Raw genomic sequence first — 24,043 nt, 5'->3', positions numbered from 1 at the left:
GCGGAGCGGCAACTCCCCGCGAGGGAAGGGTTCCTGCGTTACCGTCTCTGCATCTGTGGCGCCCGAAGCTTACGAATGAATCAAAGCGCAGGAAGACACTGACAAGACTGACGCACAGGACGAGCGGCGACACTCAATCTTCATGCATTTCCAGAGCTCAAGCGAAATAGGAAAAACATATTCAGAAGAAAAGGGGACACTATACTGAATAAGAGGCTGGGTCCGAGCTAGTTGGTACACTGACATCATGAAACCGTTAAGCGCACAAAGACGGGAACAAGAAGACTTCTTGTTCCCGTCTTTGTGCGCTTAACGGTTTCATAATGTCAGGGGACACTAAGAAAACTGCGAGGCAGGCACTTATAGTTTGTTGGCACTGAATGCTGTGCACAATTAACATTGTAATATTGTTTGTGTCAGCGTACCGCACTCGTTTCCGTTAAAAGAAAAAAGATTAACGAGACCTCTTCCAAGATATAGAAATTTATCAGAAGCAGTTGTAAGGATGAAAGCACAATGTTTCCTCTAGCTATCGAACATCAAATAACTGATGACAGTATGATTAAATTGGACATCTTTCCCGAAAGGTACTTTTTCTCTGACCCAGTGAATACGACTGGGTCAGAGCCTTTATATTTTTCCGTGTTCACCCTCCGCATATGCGAGACATTTACGCATCGTTGGATGGCGTCATGAAGCTGTTTTCAGTAAAGCCCCTTAATATAGAATGTAGCGACACCCTCCTCCACTGCGGCGCTTTCCTCCTCTCTGTCCTCTCCCAACCGGCCCTATGCATTGGCTCGCACCCGCCAGCCTCCCTGCGAGCCGATAGCGCCGGCGAAAAATGAAAACACAAGAAAAAAAAGCCGCACCTCCCCGAAGGGGATCGTGAGGAAATGCGAATGCATTTGGGTGCACCCGATGAGTGTGCGATTATTAATGAAGAGAGACGAGAGTGTACACGTATGCATTATTTATTCATACGTCAGCACCTGTTCGTGTTATCGTTGTACCTGATGGTCACAATCACCGCCTTGTGGTCGCTGAAGTGCACGGTCAAATGGTCTTTGAGAAGCATACGCGCGGCACAGTTTCGCGTAAAGACCAGATCAATGCAACTCCCGTGAATGGTAGTGGGGCACGTGTTGTCGGAGGCGGCAGAGAGACAATGCATAGAGTGCTTGGTCTGCATGTGCTCCACCAGCCACTCGCCACTCTTCTTGCGCACGTCAACGTTGAAGTCGCCGACCAAGACAATGGGATCAGAGGGTTTGGAGCGCACACGCACACTTTCCATAGCCGCATCCAGCTTCGCGGCAACGGCGTCCCGAGCGAGGTTGGGCGCGAGGTACACGGTCACCACAAAGACTAGTCTCCGGTGTAGGCAAGGGTGTACAAGTCATTGTGCGGAGACGCGTCTCGAACGGGAGACGTGGCAACGGCGTGCGATATCACTTCCCGTACTCGCATCACGGAGCGAGCTCCGCGATGCGAGCGCACTCACCGGGTACACTCCTCCACTCCCTTACCCTCCGCTGCTCCGCGATTCGAGCGCCATCACACGCCCGCGCGCTCCTCCTCCCCCTTACCCTCCGCCGCTCACCACCTGCTCCGGTTGCTAGGCGCGGCGCAGCTGTTGCTAGGGGCGAGGAGGAGTGCGAGCGGAGAGATCTGTGCGCACGCCGACCAGGGACGCACGACAACCCCCAACTAAGAAATGCATTCGCATTTAAAAAATGGTTCGCGCACGTTTCCCGCGCGACGGCCCAAGGGGGGAAGGGTGATTCTTAAAAGGAAGAAGGAAATGAAAATTTGGTGTAGAGTGCATGATAACTGTCTCTCAAGCACTACGGAAAGTGCCGTGACAAGAGGCGGGAGATGAGGGTGCGCGGCGCGGTGGCCTCACCCGCGAGAGACAACGCCGACGCAGGCAGCGTCTGCTAGCGAGTTTCTTGAAAAAACCGACTGCTCGCGCTGCACAACCGTTCACCGGCCACCGCCTATATATAGGCACTCGATCTTTACCTGCAATGTAGGGCCGGTGGGGGATTTCTCTTGTGCGTACTTTAAAAATAAAGATTCGCAGCGTGCACGTTGACTAAAAGCGGACTGCGGGTATCTGGGTCTGATCTCTCTTCTGTCTCTCATTGTCCATTAGCACTGATATTGCTGTGGGAAACACCGGCGCACACTGCATGTTTAACGCTCCACAGCTTTCACGTTAGTGGAGCTGATACACCCTTCCCTACATGCTTCGCCACTCCACAATTTTTTTGCGGACTTGTGCATCGGCACTGTTAACTCGGGTGCGGCCAAAACGACGGAGTGACAGCTAATAATTGGGTAATCAAAAAGGTGACATCAGGCGGGTTTATACTAAAAGGTCGGTGTGACTCATGGCGACTTGCAGCCAATCTTAAAAGTTTACGCGCATGCAATGAACCTCTATCGTTCAATCACGCAAAACTTGTTTCCTCCCGGCACTACATGCCAGGTCAAGATGCGGTGCCTATATATACTGAGTGGCCAGTGAACGGTGGTGTAGCACGAGCCTGGGTATGGAAAGGCTCGTGATGTTGGATCGCTGATTACCGAAGGAGTAGTCCTGGCGTATAAGAAATGTACTACGCGGTTAATTATTAACAAGATCCCGGGGTCTCCGATTAAGCTGGAACGTTCTGTACGCCAGGGCTGCCCAGCAAGCCCACTTTTGTTTGCACTGTACATTGAGAGCTTATGCTTGGCCATAATACATAACAATGCCATTCGCGGTTTTAGACTGCTTGATACAGAAGTAAAAGTTTTGGCATATGCTGACGATGTAGCAGTGTGTTGTACTACCAGAGAAAGTGTACAAGAGACAGTTGCCGTAGTTAAAAAGTTTGGAGAAATTACAGGAAGTCGGGTGAATTGGGGAAAGTGTCTCGGACTATGGCACGGAGAATGGCCATCAACCCCAGATATTTATGCTAACGTTCGGTGGTTTAAACATCCAGTAAAGTACCTAGGTGTGCCTTTCGAACACTACAAAGACACCAATGAATACTGGACTGAACAAATAAAACAAACGCGTGAAAGAACAGCGCAATGGAACGGCACCTGTCTCTCAATGTTTGCTAGAGCCACTGTGTGCAACATATTTTTCATGAGCAAATTATGGTATGTCATGCAGGTGTTGTATTGTACACGAGTGAATGTGCAAAAGCTTCATAGGATATTCGCTGTGTTTGTATGGGGATCCTCTAGGGAAAGATGTAGTAGGACGAATCTGTTCAGAAGAGTAAAAGAGGGTGGACTCAGCCTGTCGCATCTATTTGTGCGGCAACTTGTTAATCGCTTTATTTTCTTTCGGGATGTTTGAGACCCCTTCTTGAGAACAGTATGCCAGTTGCGCCTTTGTCGTGTGTTGCCTAACTTTGTAGTTAGCACCGCAAGCATTCCCGGAGTCACGCGAGGTTTCTTTAAGGAAGTTGCGGACAGTGTCCGCTTTTTGTCAGTTAGGTTTTCAAGGGAATACCTGTTTTCAGTCGGTCGAAAGAAACTGCATAAAGACATATGCGATATGATTTTTCCGGTACCTATGTATAGAGTAATAAATAGTGGGGGCAAGGGTAACGATGTTCTCAAACGTGTTAAGAAAATGCAAATTCAGGCGAGCGCAAAAACCTTTTTCTTTAAGTTACATTCGGGCACCCTGCCGGTTCGGACCTTCTTAGATGAGCGAGGTGTTTATATGCCGTGGGGTTCCGATTGTTTTATCTGCAGAAAGCCAGAAACAATAGATCATGTATTTTTGCATTGTTGGGAAGGGGTTTATTTCTGGGACGTTTTACAGAGAACGCTCAAAAAAGAACTTCCCCTGCATTCACTTGGAATAAGATTTTTACCAATAGAAAATGAGGATGGACTGCCTTTCGATCTAATATTGCTTCTTGGCCTCCATTGTCTATGGCGGGCTAGGATGGCCGGTTTCCACTGCGACCCTGACAGGAGACCTGCACGCGTGCTTTTTCGCGAAAGCATTTGTCAATATGTTGATGTACTCAAACAACAAGACTTTGTCCCTGACTGGCTTTCCAGGGTTGAGCCCCTGGCTTACCTAAAGGAATTTTAGGCATGTAACTAATCATAGGTGTGCACTGCTTTGACATTGCTTCACTTGTGTCTATTGTATTTTCTGCTGTTATTCCTGTGCCGTGTTATGAAACCGGTAATAAAGAAAAAAAAAGTGTAGCACGAGCCGTCGGTTTACGTGGTGTGTTATTCTGCCATGGTTGCGTCTGTGTTTGAGTATATGTCTATCTCTGTATGTGTCAAGGATACTGCGTTATTCTACGTTGATTAAATTCGAATTTCACCTCCTCATGATGCGATCGCACCCCTAATTTTTTTACCACCACAAATACCTGCGAAAACTGAGCTACGGGAGTAAATAAATACTACTACATCAGGCTCAAGAAACACTCTACCGAGAAATAACTCTCATAAATCACCGGAAAAACTTTGTAGATGCAGTAAAAAAGTCACAGTTTCGTCGCAACTGCGAAGCAATGATTGCCATATCAACAAATTGGAATGTAACGCGAAGAACGGAAAGCAGGTCGACATTGCCAGCGCGTCGCTTGAGCCCGAAGGACGCACGAAAAGAACGCGCACAAGACGAGCGCGACCTATCATGCGTCACAGATCGATACTTGAAGCGCACTGCTGAAACATAAAGCAGGACGCACGAAACGAACGAACAGGTACACACAGGTCGAGAGCGAACTAAATGTCGCACTTGTTATTTATTTCTGTTTAAACAGCGCGCTCCTTTCCCAAACGCGGCCGCTGCAGCGAGCGATGTGACCTTCGTACGCTCTGTGACATCAGCACGCACATCACGGGGAAAGCACAAGATATACAAACCCCCACTCCACCCCCCCCCCCCGCCCGCCCCCCTGCTTTCCTCGGTATAAGCGCACGAAGGCGACCACGCCCTGTAGACCGAAGAGCATCGGCGTTCGCAGGAGCAGGGCGATGACCTTTATATAGAGTCACTGGAAAATTTTCAGAGTATAGCATTTGTTTCCCGCGCGCCGCCGCCGACGCGATTGGCTTACTCGCATCACGTGACCTCTCGCCGCCATATCCCTTGCAAGCGCTTTGGGTGCAGGCGCGTTCAATGCAGAGCGTGGCCGGACATTTAACAGTACCACGGTCCCTAGAAGTTCTTCGTCGCATTTTTAAACGCGCCTTGCAGACAGGGGCGTAAATAATTTTTTTCGGGAGGGGGGGGGCGCCTCCTTGACTTCACCTTTTCGGTTCGCTATGGTCAGCGATATTGAAAGCAATACACCTTTCTGTTTGCTCGGCTGTTTATATCTCGATCTAATGAACAGATTACGTATGCTATTCGAGTTATAAGCGTGTCACGCACGAGAGTGAAATTGAAGATTTGTTAAAATAATAACTGTTTACTGGTATACCTTGCAGGCAACTGTGGCATGATCATTTGCCATTGCGCAAAACAGAACCGTGGAACTCTGTTGATAAACTTGGTGTAAGGGAATGTTATTATTCGTATTTTTAAATTAGTTGCCAAAAATATGTTGCTAATGCTGCATTGCGCCGAGCGTACGCCTAAAATACTGGTTAGTGGGCAAGAAATGTTCACAGCAAAAAAAAAAAAAAAGCAGATTCCACGCATTGCGGGAGTCGATTTTATTATGCGAGCCCTATGTCTATATACGCACTGTGTTGCAGGAGCTTTAAAAATTTCCCGGATGTGCTATTTCTGATGAAAAGAACATAAAGCACCGTGCCGATGAAGTTTTAATAAGAGTGCATTATGAAAAAAAAAGTGCAGCAGTGCAGAAACCGAACCCCAGCCGTTTACGCCTGACAACACACAAAAAAAAAAAACTGTTTGTCGGAATACAGGAGAATATTTGCAAATGCACTGCAACGTTGGGAATATTAAGGAGAAAAGAAATAGTAAATGAAACAATTAAGTAGTGATGTCAATCATTATCGATGGCCTATTTTCTACGTATCGCAAGATAAGACGCACCTTACCTACCGCACGCCGATTCACACATGCGTTTGGCTGCTGGCGTTCCGAATCAAGAGATAAATACGTCGCGCACAACTTCCAATTACCGTACACACACAACTTCTATTACACATAACAACCAGTTGAACAGCAAGCATGGTGCGCAAGCAAGGTATGCGTCAGCGATCAGTCGAAGGACGCAATGTTGAATGTTCTCGATGTTGTTCGATAACGTTCTCGAGTGCAGTGAACCTGAACACCAACTGCGAAGCTAGCGCAAACAGTCAAGGTTCACCAAATGTCGAAGTAAATGGCATCTCGCACAATGTCGCTGCGCTAATGCAAATATGTTTTCAGCTCCGGACCTAGCGAACACAGCCGGGCGTGACACGAAAAAGAGACCGATGAAGCCATGAAGCGAGCTCGCGAGCACATGGCAGCATTCGCCACACGTTTCATTAGTTACACCGCTAACCGCGAAGTCGATCCATAACTGTCGATGACTCGAAATCACTTCTAATATCCTCTTGAATAAACACACACGCATAATGCCGTTCCGCCGAGCGTAACACGGCACCGAGGCGAAAAGATCGGTCACTTCTCAACACACGCTAGCAACGCGCCGGACGGTCTGGAAGGGAAATGGCCGCCGCCGCCCAATGTTGCCCTCGTGCAGCCTACCTTTGCGGTACTCTGATTTTCCAGTGACTCTACCTTTAAAGCGCGCCCCGCGCCATCTCGCTGGTGAGTAAGAAAACACACTGAAGTAAATGGTGTATCTAAATAGCTCGCCGTTAGCATACTTAAAGAGGCTACTCTTCGTGGCCTAGCCGTCTAACGCCGCGCGTTCCGGAGCGAGAGGTCGGCCGTTCGATTCCGCGCGCCGGAAAGTGTTTCTGAATTACTTTTCTTTGTGGCATGCATATATATATATATATATATATATATATATACATATATATATATATATATATATATACACGGTGCATGACGACGGCGACAGCAAAAACTAGCCGAGACTGTCCACATATTAGCTATTGCAATAAAAACTACTCTGACTATACTCGCTGAAAACCTCAGCGGGGTGAATAATTACTACCGTTTCTACGTTGAAAAACTCACTTGGCATGAGAGTAAATTTTTGTCCGCTTGAAGCAAGGATTACGATAAATATTTTCTTGCCTTACAAAGCTACTAAAATTTTTATGTGATGTATTAGTGGTGGCGTCTTTTGCGCAGAAGGTAAGGGGCGCACTTTCGGCGCCTTTTTATACTTGTTTTTTTTCGATGCGCGCGCTCTGTCGCGCACGAACCGTCGGAACCAGGCTTTCATGCAGCCGTTGGAAATCGGCGACGTGCGCTTAGTTAAGCGCTCGTTTGTGACAAACGTCGTGCACAAGTCCACTTACGTAGAGGCCCGCGCCTTTCCTGCAGCTGCCAGCGCAGAATTAGTTGTCTGGCACCCGCACGACGGGGAAAAAGCAGCCGCGAACTTCATCCATCTCCTCACAGCAAAGCTGTGCAAAGCGCTGTCTGCTCGGCTTCCCGCACGTGCTGTCGGCGGCGCCCGCTAGGTGGCTATCAGTGGCGCCTCTATAGGCGGTGCACAAGACGTATAGTGTAATCACTATTGTCGACTGCTGACCCGAAGGTCGCGGGATCGGATACGGGCCGCGGAAGCCGAATGTTTGATGGAGGTGAAAATTCCTGAGGCCCGTGTACTTGGATTTAGGCGCACGTCAAGGAAACCTAGGAAGTCGAATTTTCCGGAGCCCTCCACTACGGTGTCCATCATATTCATGTCGTCGTTTTAGGACATTAAACCCCAACAATTAACTGATTACGTAGGAAAAAGGGTCTCTGTGTTAATCATATACATAAGGGATCGAGAAACGGAAGCTCACCATCTAACCCCTTAACTGCTTTGGACGAGCAGAGCTCGTCCTAGCGGAATAGGTACTCCCCTCTAGCGTTCAGGGCAAGAGGCGCTCTTCTACAGCTTAGATTGCGTGTATACCACCAGATGGGAGCATTTATTTGACATTTTATTTTTCTCCTGCGGAAAGAGCGCAGGTTTTGTATGAAACGATGCCCTGCGGTGGCGGCCACCCATGCATAGCTGGCTCGTCAACACGAAAAAGAAACTTTTCATTTTCGTCATCTTCTTGTAGTGATACTGATTCGGAAACAGATGTTTATCTTGTGTCCGGAAGTGATGACAGCGATGGCGGTGAATTGAACATCTCTTCCGGTGATGATGAAAACAGCTCGGGAGAGAACATCGCGAGTGCTCACCAGTGGACCCTGCTTGATGCGGACAATCCTGCTGTGAAGCCTCCTCGCTTTCCATTCTTGGCCATTCCAGGCAAGACTTTCAACTTGTCATCGCCAGATGACCTTATGGAATATATTCGGCAGTTTCTTCAAAAGTGCTTCATTTGCTCTCGGAAGCGAGAAGAAAACGGTAAAAAGTTGAGAAAGGAAACTCGCTTTTCGTGCAGGAGCTGAACAGGCCCCCTTGCGTTATTCCGTCTTGTAATTTGACTAAGTATGTGGTACAAATATTTGTTCAACATCGACTAGCTACTTTTTAGAACAATCAGATTCGAAATCAGCAATAAAAAATAGGCACTTTTGGTTGGGAAATTTTCAAAAAAATAAAGCACTTAAGAGGCTAATCAATCTTTACATTGTCGAGAGTTAAGAAACGCGTCTAATGGTTCAGGTCCGGCAAATCGATACCAGTTTTAGCGCATGTGTGAACCAACTGTCATAAAGACAAAATCAAATACCCGATATCTATGGTGGACAACCATGCGTGCCGGATTGATAGGCACCGCCTCTTCACTGGGCATGTGCAGATATGTTTTTGGGCCAATCTTCTTTTCTGCCGCGGTGCGCCTTTTCTGTTGTTAGTCAGCGTTTGCGGTCTCTTGACTGACTTCTCTCTTGTGTCCGTGTTTCGCACGCCCTGTCTTTTACTATGAACACAAAGCAACTAGCTCGGCTCTCTGTTTTTCCGAGAGATAAAGTTTTCGCAACCAGCGACAAATCCCTGTTACTCGGCTCGTTCTCGAAGGATTCGAAAAAAAGTCAGTTTCGCCGCAAGGGCAAAGCAATGAATGCGATAGCAAGAAACTAATGCTCTATGAAGTGAGGCTCGCCATTGCATACTCTCAGTTTGAACAGTGCTCCTGTTGCAAAGCCGGCCGAAGCAGCGAAGGAAACTAGCGTGCTTCAAGTGTCGAGCTGTGACACTTGATAGTTCACGCTCATCTTCTGTTTGTTCGTTTAGCGGCGTCCCTTGAGCACGAGTGACTTTCGTACGCTCCGTAACATGAGCCCGGACACCACGGTGAAAGCTCGAAACATTCCTCTTCCCCTCACCACGAGAAAACCGTGCGAGCAGACAGCGGAAGGGCAAGGTTCTTCCTGCGCAAATATAAGAAGAAGCAAGCGAGCTCGCGGACGACTTTTAAATCCAGCCGTCGCGCTCCTCGCGCCATCTCGCTGGTAATGAAGAAACGCTTGTAAGCGCCTGCCGTCTCTGAATCCTGCCAGCGGTAAAGGGTGTGTATATAACGCTCGCCGTTGGCTACCTGAAGGATCGGCGCTTTCTGGCGTAGTGTTTAGCGCCACGCGCTGCGGAACAAGAGGTCGCTTGTTCGATTCCGCGCTTCGGAAGCATTTTTCTGAATTATTGTTCTTTGGGACAATTATATATATATATATATATATATATATATATATATATATATATATATATATATATATATATATATATACGGTGCAAGACGACGGCGACGGCAAAATCCAGCCGAGACTGTCCATATAATTGCTATCGCAATAAAAACATTTTGTGGCAATCCATGAGTGAGGCAATAGTCTCTATTGCTGAAGTAGTTATATGATTACTTGGAAAAGTGACACAGGACCCCTTTAAAGATGGACCGGGGTCGTTAAGTCGAACACCCGTTCACGACGCTTTCGTTGGGAAAGCTCGCGCGTCCTAATTGTCCTTGAGGTGTGAGCTTGAGCGAGCCGGTGATACTTTCATGCGTACAACTCGAGAGTAACATATCAGGCAGGCGAATAAACGCGACAAGGGCAGTGCTTGCATTTGTCGACTACACTGGCGTTTAAAGGGTAGCCGATGGCCCGAGGTAATGTCACCACTCACCGTAGAGCACAGATGTCAGTTTTGTCGAATCTGAGCACATAGTAATTAATGCTAAAGGACTGGGCGTGCAAACACGGACACAATAGATTCTACCCCCCGGTGTTTATATATTTGCTACGAATAAAGATTTCCTTTGATTTGAAGGCAACACAAACGACGTCTGTGGTGTCTTGACTTCTCTCCCGTGTCCGTGTTTGCACGCCCAGTCATTTGACATGAATACGTGCCAACTACCTGAACTATCTGTTTGCTAAGTGCGTGGTACAGTGCGATGATGTGTGCACCATACGTCAGCTTATTCCTTCGGGTTCGAGAAACGCTTCAATATAGCTTGCCGAAGCCTAGGGGTAGATATGTAATGTTTATTACATTTTTATCTAAGTGGATAATATAATAATAATTTATGGGGTTTAACGTCCCAAAACTACGATATAATTATGAGTGACGGTGTAGTGGAGGGCTCCGGAAATTTCGACGACCTGGGGTTCTTTAACGTGCACCTAAATCTACGTACACGGGCCTCGAGCATTTTCGCCTCCATCGAAAAAGCGGCCGCCGCGGCCGGCATTCGATCCCCCCGACCTGAGGGTCAGCAGTCGAGCACCCTAACCACTAGACCACCGTGGCGGGTTATCTAAGTGGATATAAGTGGATAGCCAACACTCCAAACACAATTGAGATTTCCCCGACATGACGCCTGCATAGGGCGTCTTTTCCAAAGCCTTTTCAAGATGTGTCGTGGCTCGGTTGTAGAATACCTGACTGCCACACAGAATACCTGGGTTCGGCTGCGGCTCGAAACCTGAACTTTATTCTTTGCATCCGTCGGGATTTTCCACCAGCCGATAACGCCGCCGACATCGACACCGCCTTTTCTGCGACATGGGTCCCCAACGCCCTCGCGTTCAGATTTATATTGTCTGTTGTCACCGTTCCTGGGTTGGTTGATACAAACTGTGAATCACCCAGTAATTTCCCAGCATCTAATCACCCAGCATCTAATTTCTAGTAAAGAGTTATCGGTAACTAGTTACTTTTTCCGTAACATGTAACTGTAACTAGTTACTTTCAAGTTAGAGGAATTTGTATCTGTAACGCTGTTACTTTTCTACGCAGTAACTGTAACAGGAAATATTGTTACAGTTACTTCCTTTTCTATAAAAACATTTTCCACCAGCAACACTCGTCAAAAGCCGACGCACAGTTCGAGTTTTCGTTTTTTCGGACTTCCTTCTTTCCCAAATCCTCACCCCCATTCGCCTTTCCACAACACGGCTCCCCACGCAGTTTAGAAGAGGAGGTCGCTAAGACGATTGTCTTCCCTTACGACGACAGAGGTTGGTTTTTCAGTTGATTTAATAAACATTTTTTCTTTCGTCTTGAGTCGACAGCGAAGCTGTCTACCTCGCCGTAATTTGTCCGTCGTCATCAGAAAACCGCCGAGGAGTGCGTCGCGGAACGCGCCCTCTTCGCCCTCTGCTTCATCTGCTGATTTGCTCCCAGAACACGCGCGGGTCACGCTGATGCGCGAGACAACGAGTAGAGAGAGCGAGAAAGAAAGAGAGAATGACAGAGGGAGACATGAAGAGAAATAGAGAAATCCTCGGGGAAACAATTTCTTCGCGAGGCGAAATTCGAACCCACGTACCCACTATCCGAAGGCGAGCGTCTTAACCACTCGGCTATCCAGGCACGCTAGCAGAGCATGGCATAGCCTTGTATAGTATAGTATAGCAAGGATGTGGGAACTGGAAGTGAGGGTGAGGAGCACAGAAAGGAGGAGGAATAGAGTAAAGCGTAGCATAGGAAGAGAGAACGAAAGGCTGAAAGAAACAGAAGGAAAAAATAGAGAGAATCAAAGACAGAGAGAGAAAGGGAAGATAAAGAGAGAAGCATAGAAAGACCGAGAAAGGGAAAGAAATCGAGAAAGAGAGAGATAAACAGAAAAAAAGAAGACACACAAGAAAGAGAGAGGGGATAGAAACAGAAAGAAAGATAAAATTTGCAAAACGCAACAATATAGCAACAGCAAGGGCTACGTAGGTGCCCACCAGCTGTGCAGTCTAGCACTACGCCTTCAGTGCATGCTAATCTTTTTTATTTCAAATTCTGTAATGTAACTGTAACACTGTTACTTTTCACTGGTAACGTGCCCATGACTGGAATCACCTGTGGCACATACCCGCACATAATCGGCCATGATATGCGGGTATGTCCCACACGTTACTCTGGGAAAGTGATTCAGGACATAAGCGAAAAGCTTGTCATGTTATTCACGTTATGACCTGGCAGTCGTGTTCGCCATACACTCATACTCTCCTATCCCAATTTCCGTATACACTAAGTTAAGGAAGCGGCCACGAGAGCCTCCAGATATAGGCGATATACAGACAGACAGACAGACAGACAGACAGACAGACAGACAGACAGACAGACAGACAGACAGACAGACAGACAGACAGACAGACAGACAGACAGACAGACAGACAGACAGACAGACAGACAGAAACGGCCAAAGTGCTTTGGTTCGCTAAGAAGTGCTCGGCATCGAAAACAAGCAACGTGATTGTGAAGTGGGCAAGCGAAAAGAAAACTCACCGAAGAAAACGAAGAGCACGGTGATATTCCTGACGGACGGAAGCCCGTCTTCGCCCTTGAACAGCTCCTGACTGAGGGAGCGCGCGCTAGGCCGTCCCTCCGCTATCATGTAGACACCGTCCGCGTAAGACGAAGGCGCTTTGCGTACCAGCTGGCTTTCTGCAAACACGGAGCACCAAATCACGTTATAGAAAACATGTTTCACCAACTGCGTCATATTCAATAGGAAATCTTAATCACTAGTGTGCGAACTGCCGAATAATAGTGTTGAAACCGCAGCTCGCACGAAAGTTATTGAAGACTAAACAAACAACCGCTGACGCTCGGCTCACTTTAGGATGGTGAAGTATTCTTTCTGAACATCCTCACAGGGTCTCGTGCTCTTAGCCAAGTTTCGCTGAATCTCGCCTAACTGCACCAGATTTTCAGTGGAGCATTAAAGCCTAGTAAACGGCGCATTCAAGTATATAGCCCAATCTTAACTATAGTAATAAACGTGCTGACAATCGATATGGCACTCTCCCTCCTACCATAGGCTCTTCCAAGTGCATGCTGGAAAGTCTCCTTCCCTGAGAAGAAGCCAACTTCTTGTGACGGAAAGCCAGCTTCTTCGGGAGTTTCGAGCAGCCCGATGTACAATATACGGTGTGTGTGTGTGTGCGTGCGTGTGCGTGTACGTGTACGTGCGTGCGTGCGTGCGTGTGTGTGTGTGTGTGTGTGTGCGTGCGTGCGTGCGTGCGTGCGCGCGCGCGCGTGTGTCTGTGTGTGTCACTATAAAGGATCATTCAGTTTAGCAGAGTTCGACATCGTCGGGTTTGACAGTATTCATCCGAAAAAGAAAAACAGCCAGCCATCTCAAATGAACGGACACTAAAGCGCGATAACATCACTGCTGTCTTCGCTCATTCCGAAACACACGAGCTTCCACTTTCCAGCAGCCCTTGTCCGTTGGAGAACGACGCTGCGCCTATCCTAGATAATTGGTGCGATACGACTCTTTCTGACTGCGAGTGCAACGTCTTGTCTAAAGGTTTAAGCTTTTCTCCCTCCTCCGGGAAATCGAGCGAGCTCCAGCTATACAGACATTGAGACAGACTTTCACCGGCACTGAGACTTCGAGAATGCTCCCATGGAAGAGTTCAGACGTGAGACGAGGGCACTCATCTGCCGTCAGATAGGCATTGGACTCCGCCACCCCAACGGGACAATTTCCTATACACAGACATTAAATTTGCAACCCAAGAGGGAATATCGGAGGTTCGAAAGCAAAAGCGCTTCCCAAGAAACCTTACCAAACTAGAAGCAGCGCGACGTAATCTCAGCGGTAGGACAGACGTAATAATAAAACCCGCGAAGAAAGAAAGGGCCATCGTTACTATAAATACTACTGACTGACTACATAAAATAGGCCGAACGCCAGCTGGGGAACACGAGCTTCTACAAAGAGGTGGGCACAAACCCCACTCCTGACTTTAAGGAAACTGTAAAAAGAAGTCTACTTGCTCTTCTAAAAGAAAGCCGAATTAGTGGTGCCGCAACTAAATACCTGATCCCTTCAAGCCCCGTTCTGGCAGGTTTTATTTTCTGCCAAATATACAGCAAGAAAAAAAAATCGGCAGATCCCACGTACCATGGGAGTCGGTGTTATGCGAAGAATGCGGCGAGTAGGTGACTGTGGCGTAACTTTTTTTACCGAGCGACACGTTACAAAATGACGCTAAAGATTCATTCTAAAAAGACAGGGCGTGCAAACACGGACACAAGAAAGAAGTCAGGACACCACAAACGCCGATAAAGATTTGTATAATATTTATACGCACACATATAAATGTTGAAGAGCCGCATGTGTGTTATATAGCCAGTTGTTTACGGTTGGGTAACGCTGCCAATGGCAATGTCGGTATTACCAACACCAGAAGCGGTAGGCTGATATGTAGTGCTTATACGTGTCTCGAGAACGCACGCATGTTTCACGAACCCGTGTGCATGTGTGCAAGAAGTTCTTGACAGTTCTTGAACAAGGGCATCATCCCCGTGATCAGTGAGCACCAGCAGCTGGTCATGATATGTTATAGGATCCGGTCGTGATCGTGGTGAAGAGGGGTCCATGTGTAGTGAAGTATGTGGTATAGCAGAGCGGTTGTAATTCCAGGATGCCTCGGTCATTTCGTCGACAAATTGCTTGTCGACAGAGCCGGCGACATGTCGGAACCTGTGCAGCCACCCTTCGCGTTGGTGATGTATGGGCTGTCGAGGCTGGTAGGCCTGGATAGTGCTACGTAGGCCAACATCAGTTGATGGTGTTTGTCATATTCGTAGACTACCTGGGCGTATGTGGCCTACGTAGCCTAGTCTACAAAGCGGCTGTCAATCAATCTGGCATCATCCTCGGTCAGCTTGAGGCAATCGCCCAGCCTCGTAAGAAATGAAGAGGACACTGCGTCGTTCTGGTGGACGAAGTGCATTTTACGGTGCGGTGATGTGGATATCATGTGTAACTTTCGTTAATGTATACCTCCGGGGTCGAGCAATGCTTCAATATAGCTTGCTGAATCATAGGAGTACAAACGTAATGTTTATTAGACTGCTATAAAAGCGGAGCCAACACTGGAACTACAGACGTTAATCTCATATGACGCCTGTATCGTAGGAGTATCATGTAGTGTTTATTGTTTTCTTGTAAAATTAGATAGCCAGCACCACAACCACAATTGACGTTGCACCGATATTACGCCTGCGTAGCCTGTTTTTCCAAACCAGTTTATAGACCTGGCGTGGCTCAGTGGTAGAATACCTGATTGCCACGCAGAATGCTTGGGTTCGATTCCTGCTGGGATCGTAATTTTCATTCTTTCCATTCGTTGAGTCAATGCTGCCGATGTTCGTTTTCCTTAACGCTCTAGCATTTAAGTTACCAATGTCTGTTCTCGCCGTTCCTGGGTAGACATCAACTGCCAATCACCTGTGGCGCATACCCGTACACCATGGCCCATGGTAAACGGGTGTGTGCCACACGTGTCTAGCGCAAAGGGTTTGACGACGTATGCGACATGATTTTAACGTTATTCTTGTCATGACCTGGCAATCATATTCGTCAAATCCTCTTACTCTCTCATGCAAATTTTGGGCTACACCAAGTTAAGGAGGCGATCATGAGAGCACCCAGACGTAGGCGTCTAGATAGATAGATAGATAGATAGATAGATAGATAGATAGATAGAAACGCTCAAAGTGCCAGAGGTTCGCTAAGAAATGCTTCGCATTTAATAACCCAGGCCGACCGATTGTCCCTGAAATTTGCACAATGCTTCAACAATATCAAGTTCTGTTGATGGTACCATCAAAGAAATTCCCCTTTCCTTTGACCCTTGCATAAAGACACGACCCACTTCTTATCAGAGAAAACTGATCTGTGCATTCCTCCCGGCAGCCTTTTGGTGGCCGTGGACGTTGCCTCCCCCTACAGATCACATTAATTGTGCATGCATATTCGGAGATGCCATACGAGAAACCTGTTGATTGTCAGCCGCTCCAAACACTGTCACAACTGGTACTAAAGCTGAACAACATTGAATTCGATGGAAAGCACTTTGTTCAAATCAACGGCACTTGAACTTGCACAAAAATCGGTCCCACTTAGGCCAACATACTTCTGCGAATACTCGAATCTCAGTTTCCGGCAAGTTGCACTCTAAAACCGATGCTTTGCAAAAGATATATAGGCGACATGTGGACCCACGGCAAGGAAGAGCTGCTCGGGTTAGCTTCACGATTCAATGCCACTATTTCATTCTGCCATGCATATTCGGCTACCATCTTTCCTGGTGTCAATGTAGGGGTGTGCAACAACACATCCGTGTACGGTAAACCAACGGACCAGCACCAATACTGACATTTTCACAGCAGCCGCGCGAAACACTCTAGAACGACAAGCTAACTGCGCAGCGCTGGCCGCGCTGCGCAGTTAGCTGCAGTTAGCTCGAGTAAAGTGGTGTAGATGTTCTCTGGTAGTACTCCGTGTAGTCTCCGTTGGAACTGCATGTGGCGGTTAACCTCCCGCATTCTTTCTTCTGTTGCCGTGTGTTCGGAGCTTTGCCAGTGCTCCGTAGCAGATGTGTTTACATGACTGCTAATTCGATAAAGTTTTGTGTGTGCATGTAAGCCTCCAGGTAATGCCGACGTGTTGTGTGCCCGGTTGTACGAGCGGGTACAGGAACGACACAAGCCGGTCGGTCCGCCACTTCTTTTCCGCTCCTAGCTCTCTGCACGTATTTTAAAGTCCTATTGAGTAACTCGCATGCATTTCTATGCAAAGTTTCTACGGCAACACAAAGACGCGAGTGTGCAAGTTAAAGTTGCCAGAAAGCGTGCAAAGCTCTTGTAAGTACCGGCCGAAGCAATGATATCCGGGGTTTAACGTGCTAACACCACAATATGATTATGAGGCACAACCACGGTGGGCACAACGCAGTGGACGGCTCCGGAAATTTCGACCATCTGGTGTTCTTTAACGTGCATTGACGTCGCCAGTACACAGGCCTCTAGAATTTCACCTCCATCAAAATGCGACCGCCGCGGCCGGGATCGAACCCGCGACCTTCAGGTTAGCAGCCGAGCACCGTAACCGCTATACCACTGCGGTGAACATATGTAACGGCCGGTATTTGAGAATTGTGGAGTGTGAACTTGAGTTTACTTAAAAGTGGAAGGATAACCAGTGCAATTATCCTTTATTTCGTGGCAGTAGGAGTAGACAGAAGTAAATACACCTGAATAAACTGATGAATGAAAGCCCTGTTGCTTTGTTACTTTCTAATCTATGCTGAATCACTAGTGAGTACAGTGGCCACGATTTGCTCGCCGAGTTAGCATGAAGCAGCATTTACGTTGAAAGGGGGGGGGGTGCTCACGAGCACGGTAGCCACAGCCGTTAGTTGCGACGCGCGTGGGTATCTGTGCGAATCGTTTGTATAGAAATAGTCTTATACTTGTAGAATGTTACACGTCCGTGTAACATTCTACGTGTAACATTCTACAAGTACAAGACCCTGCTGGAACTCATTCTGGCGGAACACCCGAAGATAAGCAGGATTTATGCAACTTTGTTACTCCCCCGTGGTACCAACCGCCGTCACGACAAGCATAATGAAGCCTTTGTCCGCCATTGCAACCGTGAAGCATGCGATTTCAACGACCGCCTACGGAGCTTCTGCCGTCGCTCTCCCCGGATGTTCTTTCTGGACCATGCCTTGGAATGGCTTCCGTCGGTGCGCGTCCTCGCGGCGGACGGCCTTCACCTAAACTTCGAGGGTGTTGCACTGATGGCTGGCCACCTGAAACAGCTGTGCTTCCGGAACGCGACTGATGCTTCGTCTTCCTCCTGGCTAGACCACATCCCCAGTGGTCCCATGAAGCAAGCCTCTGACGCCTGCCAACCTGGTCCTGGGGAACATGCGTCCTCGCCCCGTGTACCTTCTCTTTCTTCGTCAACTGCATGTGCCAGAATGCTGCACCGAGCCACTTGCGCAACGGAACCCTAGTACGCCACAGTTGCTGCTAAACCAAGGAATCAAGGACGCTCACCACGAAAAAGGTCTGGAAGTGCTTCTTTGTCTCACCGGTACCCTTTAAGAAATTTTAATCGCGAGAAAAGTACTGTACCTTTGAAGGATTGACTGATACCGTCTGACACCGACAACGCTGTCCACAGTCGTGGCTTCCTTAAAATTAGGAAAATAATAGAAAAACGCGTGAAATACAAACTTCACGCATCTACGCTAAATACTCATTTAAATGCCTTGACTGTGCCAAAAGGACTTCTGATTTCCCTCCAACCAGCAACTCCCAAAATGTCACAAAGCAACGTCGAAAAATGCAACGAAACGTTAAAGAACGCCTCTCTAGCTCTCATGCGTGTCATCATCGACCATTATAATTCTGCTGTCAAAACGCTACTAAACAGTGAACAACAGTTACGTAAAACTCCCATGTTGGATCCTTCTGAATCGGCCTCGCTCGTTAAGTACGAACAGAGGAAACAGTTAGAAATTGAAGAGAAGAAAGCGAAAAAGTTGCTACGTTACCATATCATCCTTCCGCAACCGCTGACGAGTGATGTTTCAGTTCACGTCGAACCATCCCATTCTAGACGAGATAGCCCATCACCTATTCCTAGCGTAGTAAACGTTTCAAACGCGGTTTTATCCGACTCAGATATGAATGTGCTTTCTCGAGGCTTAAATTTCTGCCCTGCTACTGGTGGATATAATGAATTTAACTTAGTAAAAGACTTAGATGAATTCGCGCGAAATATGAGATTAGGCGAATTTTTCCATCAACTGAATAAGAGGCTGGGTCCGAGCTAGTTGGTACACTGACATTATGAAACCGTTAAGCGCACAAAGACGGCAACAAGAAGACGACACACAGAGCGCTTTTCCATCAACGATCGTCTTCGAAGAGCAACATGTCTTCCCGTCAACACTGGACGCCGCCAACACAGCGCGATGAATTCCTCGATATGTACATTTCTGCTGTCCAACGTGACATTCGACAGGCTTATGGGAACCGCATTTCATTCAAAGGGAACCTGACCCTCAAAGAACGAAATGCAATTAAAAACTTACAAGAACGCCCAGACATCGTTATTAAACCCGCCGATAAAGGAGGCGCAGTAGTGATAATGAACACGACGGACTACATTTGTGAGGCTCGGAGGCAACTAGATGATTACACATTTTACAAGCGACTCGATGACAACCCAACCGACACGTTTAAGGACATTGTTACTGACACAGTCAAACACTTAATATTGGACGACAAACTTCCCGATAAAGCAAAGCATTTACTAGTCCCTCTCAGCCCTTTTCCAGGAAGGTTTTACTTATTGCCTAACATACATAAGCCAGATAACCCCGGTCGCCCTATTGTGTCAGCCATCGGTAGTGTCACTGAACTGATTTCAAGCTATGTCGATAGGCTTACTAGTGTGCTTCCTCCGACTTTTCCATCTTATCTTAAGGACACTTCCCATTTCCTGGCTGACATTATCGACCTAAATGTGCCTGGTGACTCACTGCTGGTAACATTAGATGTCGCCTCACTTTACACTAACATTCCGCATGACGACGGCATTCGTGCAGTGGTAGATGCTTACGACGGCTCATCCCTTGACAAATCTGTTAATAGCTCTACATTAGCCACATTACTAAAACTCATCCTAGAGCTTAACAATTTTGAGTTCGACGGTGTACACTACGTACAAGTCAGTGGCACTTCAATGGGCACCAAAATCGGTCCCAATTACGCGAATATATTTATGGGCCAACTAGAAACTCGTTTTCTTTCAACGCGTAAATTACAGCCCTACTATTATAAACGTTTTATAGACGACATTTTCCTCATCTGGCACCATGGCGAAGCAGAACTCCTGACTTTTATTGCAGATTTCAACAAGGTTCATCCGTCCATTTCTTTCTCGCAATCGTACTCGAAGAAATCCATATGTTTCCTGGATGTCACAGTGTCGCTATGTGGCGAAAAAATAGCTACGAAGGTATACGGGAAACCAACCGACGTTCACCGATATCTTCATTTTAAAGCAGCCATGTTAAACATTGTAAGACTAGTATACCCTACAGTCAAGCACTTCGCTTCAAGAGGCTGTGCTCTGAAAATGCGGACTTTGCTAAAAACTGCGATAGGCTTCGCGATGCCCTAACTGAACAAAAATATCCGCCTCAAATAGTGAATGACGCGATCATGCGCGCCGATGCGATGGACCGCAGGGCGCTTCTAAAACCGGGTGAACAAACTGCGCAACGAAAACACACCAATTTAGTTTTGACACATTCTGCGTCGATGCCAAATGTTAACGTCATCCTTAAAAACCACTATAACATACTAATCCAGAGTAATCGTCTCAAAGACGTCTTTCCGGAGCTCCATGAGCAGTCTATCGACGATCGAGAAACCTACGGGACATACTAACATCATCTAAAGTAACAACGCCTGTCCATGTGGGATGTCATCCGTGTAACAAGACACATTGCAAGGTGTGCCCCCACATGACGACATCGCAAATAGTTAAGAGCGCTGCATCAAACTTTACTTTAAGAATAAAAGGCAATTTCGACTGCGACAAGAGCAATGTAATTTACTTGCTAGAATGCTCAAAGTGTAACCTTCAATACATTGGCCAAACGGGGACACCTTTCCGATTGCGCTTTAATAATCATAAGTCGCATGTCTTGGGCCTGCCTAGCCTTCCCCTGTCCAAGCACGTCGCTACGCCAGGCCACTCTTTTGACAACCTAACCGCCACAATACTCGAATCCGGGTTCAAATCGCACTACGAAAGGGAGGTCCGCGAGTCTTTTTTGATTCATAAACTTTTATGTACTTATATTGCTCTGTAGCTCAGCAGTACCTAATACTGTTAAAAAACGGACCTCTGCAACTGCCTTTCACTAGGCTCTGGGGTCCTACCTGTATAATAATAACCAGTCATTATATGTATGTTACACAATAAAACTGATTGAAACTGAAACTAATGCCATAGCATCTGGGATCAACGAGAATTCGGGCAGGTTAACATTTTTGCCAGTAAAACAGATAAATATTCATCGTAGTGCGCGTGCACGGTTGTTTGCTGCCGTGATCGAATCTTCGGTGACATCAGCCCAATCATTCAAGTGACCAGAATCCGCATGTAAACTTGCAATCATAATGTGACGTCGATGCTGGTATTTTGCTCGTTTACATTTCGTTGCAAACAAATGGGACTTATCAACATTGTATAGATTTTCTTTTTTATTTTTTCGTTGTGTCACAAGTGCGGCAATATTTCAACCACCCTACATGCTATCTCGATTTTATGTTTGGGTTTGCTTTGCTTTGTCACGTTTTCAATATGTACTGCTACTCCGCTGTTTATGCTATCACCATACAAAATACTGCGCATGTCTGAATATCTGTCTGTTAACAGTGAATGCCTCTGTGTAAAAATTCGTTAGCAGTGAATATGCACAATGCGGGCGCCCCCTGCCATGTCCTTATTTAATACGTACACATTACAGTCACATGCATGTGTGCCCTGACGAAGGCCGGTTCCCGGCCGCAACGTTGGCAATAAAGCATCGTTTTTCGTTCGTTCGTCCACTTCACTTGAGCATCTATATATATATACATATATACATATATATATATATATATATATATATATATATATATATATATATATATATATATATATATATATATATATATATATATACTTGGCCTGAGGCGGTTTTTTTATATTCATAGAGCTGATCAGATGACTTGCTTTTCAAAACTATTTGTTTTAAAGCAAGGAAGAATCTGCACAAACAGATTGTGCAGGCTGGGCCACCCTATGCCGGGACAACACAGCAATGTTTAATCACATTTTGGGAATATTACCATGAAGTTTAAAAAGTTCCCCTAAATTTAACCTGATCATCTGTGCATTGCATCGGCAAACTTCCCAGTCTTAGTTTGGCGTTGTAGATACGACGAGTATGAAGAACCTGCTATGACTCTAGTATATACCTTAAATCATCACTTCTTAAACAAAACATGCCGCTGACAAAGCAAGGTACTCCGCAGAAGTCTTCAGGATAAGCCAAGTGCCAATTTCTACACTGCTATAGCCCTCTAATATGAAGTCTTTCTTAAGAAGACCAAGTTCAGTCGATTAGTACTTAAGCAAACCACATTGAGGTGGTTGTGTTTAGTTATAAGATTATAAATGACTGTGAATTTATATTCTAGGTGCCGTTCCTTGACCTCCTTTCCCCAGCTTGGGTGGGGGGTGGACGAGAAAGCGGTGAAGTGGCCCTTTACGCCTCCCCTACGGTTCCTGCAAGTAAATAGCCTACGTCAACTGTGTAAGCTCAAATTTTCCTTGTAAAAATGTGCGATTATAACGTTAAACTACCCCCCCATTGTTTCCTTCCGTATAGGTTGTTAGCTGTTAATGACTGGTCGAAATTTTCGGGGTCATGCTCACAGCACCTGCTCCTAAAACAACGCAACAAATGACGCGTAAGTGATCAACTGCGTAATTACCACTTACGCATGACTGCGTAAAAAAATAATGAACCTTTTCAATACAGCGTATTGTTTATCATTGGTTCTTCGTTATTCGTCAAAAATTTTCAATGTACCATAAAATCGCCTCCTTGTTACGCGACGTCACAAGTCTGCGAAAACTCGCGGTGTTAAAATGAAGTGTGCACAATAAGCAGCGCATTACTGTGCTGAACAATAACCCTTTCTTTTTCTGAACGTAATTTAAGAAGGCTGCCCGCCAGTTTGGCAGCTGCTGCATATAGCAGCGGGCGAGATGGACTCATATGTGTAATTGTGTACAACAGATACTTTCAGTTATAGTATAACGAGATTGAGCTGTTTTTGTGCGTTTACAACTCTCTGTGAACTCATCGCTGCTGACAGAGAGGTATAGAGAGAAATAAACATTATTAGGAACAGTAATCGTCGCCCAGCTTCAGCGGAAGACAGCCGTACAAGTTGGGATAATTTTTGCGCATCAACAATTTCACACCTCCTGTTACCCACCAAAGAGAGTACAAGCTACCCGAGGAGTTGCGCGCTAAATTCACGTATCCCCGATACCCCGAAACATGCACCCCACACATAATGTGGGGAGAAAGCAGGCACGGGCGCGAGCCTTGCTCAGTACCGCAGCCGCCATGGAGGATAACATGGCCTTCGTAGACGCAGCGCAGTACGGTTCCTCGGATCACTTTGTATCAGTAGTCACCACACTTAAAGCGACCATTTGTCGTTACTGACTTTATTATCGCGAACGCAGGTCACGCTGAACAGTTTGCACTGGCACTCGCTCTTGCTACCACCAACCGCACAGCTATTTACACCGGCTCGCGAGCAACCGCCCGAGCCATCATGACGGGTTCGGTATGCCGGGAAGCCGCTCGAATTCTCACTGCTGCCAACTTGACAGACAGAAAGCACATCATCTGGTTCCCGGCGCACGTTGACCGACATATACACGGAACCATCCTTAATGCCAACGAGTTGGCGCACTCCCGGGCGCGAGCTCTAACATTCCACGTCGGGGAGAACCACTCGGAGGCTGAGGACGCAAGGTGGTACTATAGAGATCCCCTCCCAACATTTATTAAAATTTGCAAGCACTATCAGTTGGAACGGCGGAAGTTCCCCCTCCC

At 46.8% G+C, this 24,043-nt stretch overlaps 1 protein-coding gene across 1 annotated transcript in view; it reads right to left on the bottom strand.

Moving 5' to 3' along the window:
- The window catches only part of LOC119386466 (dual oxidase), a 348,909-nt gene that overhangs the window by 217,177 nt on the left and 107,689 nt on the right, over positions 1–24,043 (bottom strand). The window contains exon 3 of the mRNA XM_037653749.2: positions 12,813–12,971. Coding sequence (XP_037509677.1) covers positions 12,813–12,971 — 159 coding nt within the window. The remainder of the gene's footprint in view (positions 1–12,812; positions 12,972–24,043) is intronic.

The sequence above is a fragment of the Rhipicephalus sanguineus genome, chromosome 3 (genome assembly GCF_013339695.2).
Source record: "Rhipicephalus sanguineus isolate Rsan-2018 chromosome 3, BIME_Rsan_1.4, whole genome shotgun sequence".
NCBI classification, from domain to species: domain Eukaryota; kingdom Metazoa; phylum Arthropoda; class Arachnida; order Ixodida; family Ixodidae; genus Rhipicephalus; species Rhipicephalus sanguineus.
Note: the sequence above shows the minus strand (reverse complement) of the source record. Positions and strands in the feature narration are given on the sequence as shown.